The sequence below is a fragment of the Phalangium opilio genome, unplaced genomic scaffold (assembly GCF_054372755.1).
Source record: "Phalangium opilio isolate 3A_F unplaced genomic scaffold, DU_Popi_V2 ptg000089l_1, whole genome shotgun sequence".
NCBI lineage: Eukaryota > Metazoa > Arthropoda > Arachnida > Opiliones > Phalangiidae > Phalangium > Phalangium opilio.
Window position 1 is genome coordinate 5,248,157 of NW_028324194.1, and position 2,951 is coordinate 5,251,107.

Genomic DNA, 2,951 nt, shown 5'->3' on the forward strand with positions numbered 1-2,951 from the left:
AGACCAGTGACCCCTGATGTAATAAATATGAAACTGGTCCCGGGACCAGTGACCCTTCCCCTATTTATTTTTCTACTGGTCCCAGGACTTGTGGTCGTTCTCTCTTCTAAAAAAAATCTCTCTCGGCTTAGGGTTGTATACACAACTGGACTCCTGGAGTCGAAATTTATGATAAAATGAAAATAATTAAAGAGGTCCCCGTATCAATTTTTAATAAAAGTAGGAATTAATAAACTAGTCATTGAGACCAGTGACCCTCACGTTTTGAATAAAAAAAGTGGTCCAAGCTATTAATAAACTGGTTTTTGACCTGTAAACCTGTCTTATTTCCTAGCCTGTTTGAAAAAAAGCGGGCCATCCGAGTAGGGGTCTTTTAAGTGGAATAAGACACCCGTTTTAGTGACTTAGTGACTGTCGTCTAGACTAGAGTCTGCTAGACCACAGTATCTTCGCCGCGCCTAGTAATTTACTCATTTTAATTAGTTTATGTGCTTAAAGTTGAATCGGAAACGGTGCCTTTTACATTTTCGTAATTTAAGCTGAGTATTTACAATTTTAATATTACTTCAGTAGGTAAGTTACCAAACTTTCATCCCCTGAAGGCATTTTTTCCGAAATTTTATACATTCAGTGGCAGTAACTACTAGAATTACTGATCCTTAGCTTTAAGTGGTGAATAATGTTGGGCATTTTACATTTGCTACGTTTGAAAGCATACACAATTAGCTTATGACTCTGCTACGTTTGAAAGCATACACAATTAGCTTATGACTCTGCTACGTTTGAAAGCATACACAATTAGCTTATGACTCCCAATTTTCCTTTAAGCCTAGTGTCTGGGCATCGGATTTTGAATTAATAAGAAACTTGTCAGTGGTCTGCCACCCTGCTCCATTTGTGCTTATTACTTTGTGTTCACAGGTGGTGACTTACCATAAATATATCCTCAGTCACTTGATTAAACAAACACTTCAACTATTTTTAATTGTATCCTAGCTGCTAATTGCATTGAAGAACAATGATTTTAATGAATTAAATGCATTGCCAGTGCTTTCAGATCCGTTCATTGGTTTATGACCATGATACTTATCTTAATTCTGTGCTTTCCATGTAGGGCATAGTACCATATTTTATGTTGTCGCCATGCATAGTACTAAATTGATAGCTACACCAAGCTTGGGGAAAATACTTAGAATATGTGCTTTTAGTAATGAAAAATGTGTAAGACTTCATTATGTTTTATGCCAAATCAGATAATTCTTGAATTTTGAATGCTCTATTTTGAAATAGCGTACATTCAAAGCCATTTTTTTTTGTGGCATTGCAACTTCTTACCCAAGCTATACCACTGTTACGTTTGCCCTATCCATGAACCCCCCCCCCCACCTTCTATGGTAATTTCCGATGTAAACTACGGCTTAATTTACCATTTTAAAATCACCGTAATTTCGAACCCTAGTTGGAAGAGGCTATCCATTCATTGGCTGTCACTGGCAGTCCAAGGGCGTGCCAACTACGGGGGCAGCGGGGGCGAAGGCCCCCGCTCAAATTTTCAACTCTATGGGACTTTAACATTAGGCAGCAATTTTGCCCCTGCTCCAGTAGAAAATTTTGGCTCATGTTGGCACGCCTCTGGTCACTACCGCGACGTAGCCGTGTAATGTCCCCCTCAAAATATATTGCTATTTTGTTCAGAATGCCTGGCGGACATCACCACCATTCTTGCGAAGATCACGACCATGATGACTCACCTGAAATGGGAATTGAGTATAGCCTTTATCAAAAAGTTGATCTTGCAAACTTAGAATGTCTCAATGAAACTGTGGACGGGTCCGGAAAAGAAGTCTTCAAGGCATGGGACCAAAGACTTGACACGGAAAAGTATGTCGAGAGTGACGCGGACGAAGAACTACTATTTAATATCCCATTTGTGGGTAATGTCAAGTTGAAAGGAATCATTATTATCGGTGGTGAAGGCGAATCGCACCCTTCGAAGTTAAGACTGTTTAAGAACCGCCCTAAAATGTCCTTCGATGACGCGGGGGCGGAGCCTGATCAAGAGTTTGAGCTTTATCCCGATCATACGGGTACGCTGGAATACCCTACCAAGGTTGTCAAGTTCACCGGAGTTTACCACTTATCCATTCATTTTCCAAAGAATTTTGGGGCCGAATCTACCAAGGTTTATTATATTGGTTTGAAAGGTGAATTTTCCGAAGCCATTCGTCACGAGGTTACAATTTGTTCCTACGAATCTGCGGCGAATCCAGCTGATCATAAAATTGATGCTTTTAATAAAGTGCCTCATGCTTTGTTGTGATGTGAATGTATGGTTTTCTTCACTTCTATTTGTTTGTAATTAAAACGAAAATGCTTACAACCACTTTTCTGTCTTTTTTTTTTATGTGTAACCATGGATTAACTAACTATAGTTAATTAACGTGTTTGTTAATCCAAAGTGTAATTAGCCTGGAGATCTTGTGAGTCGAAAACACGAAAAACAAGAAGGTGAGTTGGGATAATGGGTAGCTAAGAAAAGATCCGCCTAAAAGGTCGTATTTTGGAATACGTCCGCTACCAGGTTGTATTGGGAACGAAAGTGTGGGGTTATAATTTAAGCGACCACACCAGAGTCCGGCGTGGGTAGCGTCGCCAGGGGTTTTTTGGAGGCGCTTGAGCCCCCTGAAAATTCTCTTAAGCCCCTCCTTAAATTTCTTAAAAGCGTCCCCTTATATTTACCGAAAGCCTCTCCTAATAATTCAGTTGGGGTGAATTGAAGTTTAAGTGAAATACACGTAGAAACACTATTTCATATTTATATCATCTAGAGCATATGTATACAGTCGTAACAGTCTATTTTCATGATTTTTCCATAGCATAGCTACACTACACCGTCCCAAGCAATGAGGGCAACATCTTCCCCCTTTCGCCTCAATCGCCTGCCTTCCGAA

At 39.9% G+C, this 2,951-nt stretch overlaps 1 protein-coding gene across 1 annotated transcript; it reads left to right on the forward strand.

The window, feature by feature from the left end:
- The first annotated feature begins 440 nt into the window (after positions 1–440).
- On the forward strand, positions 441–2,383 carry LOC149647154 (PITH domain-containing protein CG6153). Its single transcript, XM_089850012.1, has 2 exons — positions 441–573; positions 1,696–2,383. The coding sequence occupies exon 2, from the start codon at positions 1,697–1,699 to the stop codon at positions 2,318–2,320; it is 624 nt and encodes a 207-aa protein (XP_089706138.1). The 5' UTR covers positions 441–573; position 1,696; the 3' UTR covers positions 2,321–2,383.
- Positions 2,384–2,951: the final 568 nt, after the last annotated feature.

Bases quoted from the DNA above. Each gene is read 5' to 3' on its own strand.
- LOC149647154 (XM_089850012.1), top strand. From the start codon at position 1,697: ATGCCTGGCGGACATCACCACCATTCTTGCGAAGATCACGACCATGAT.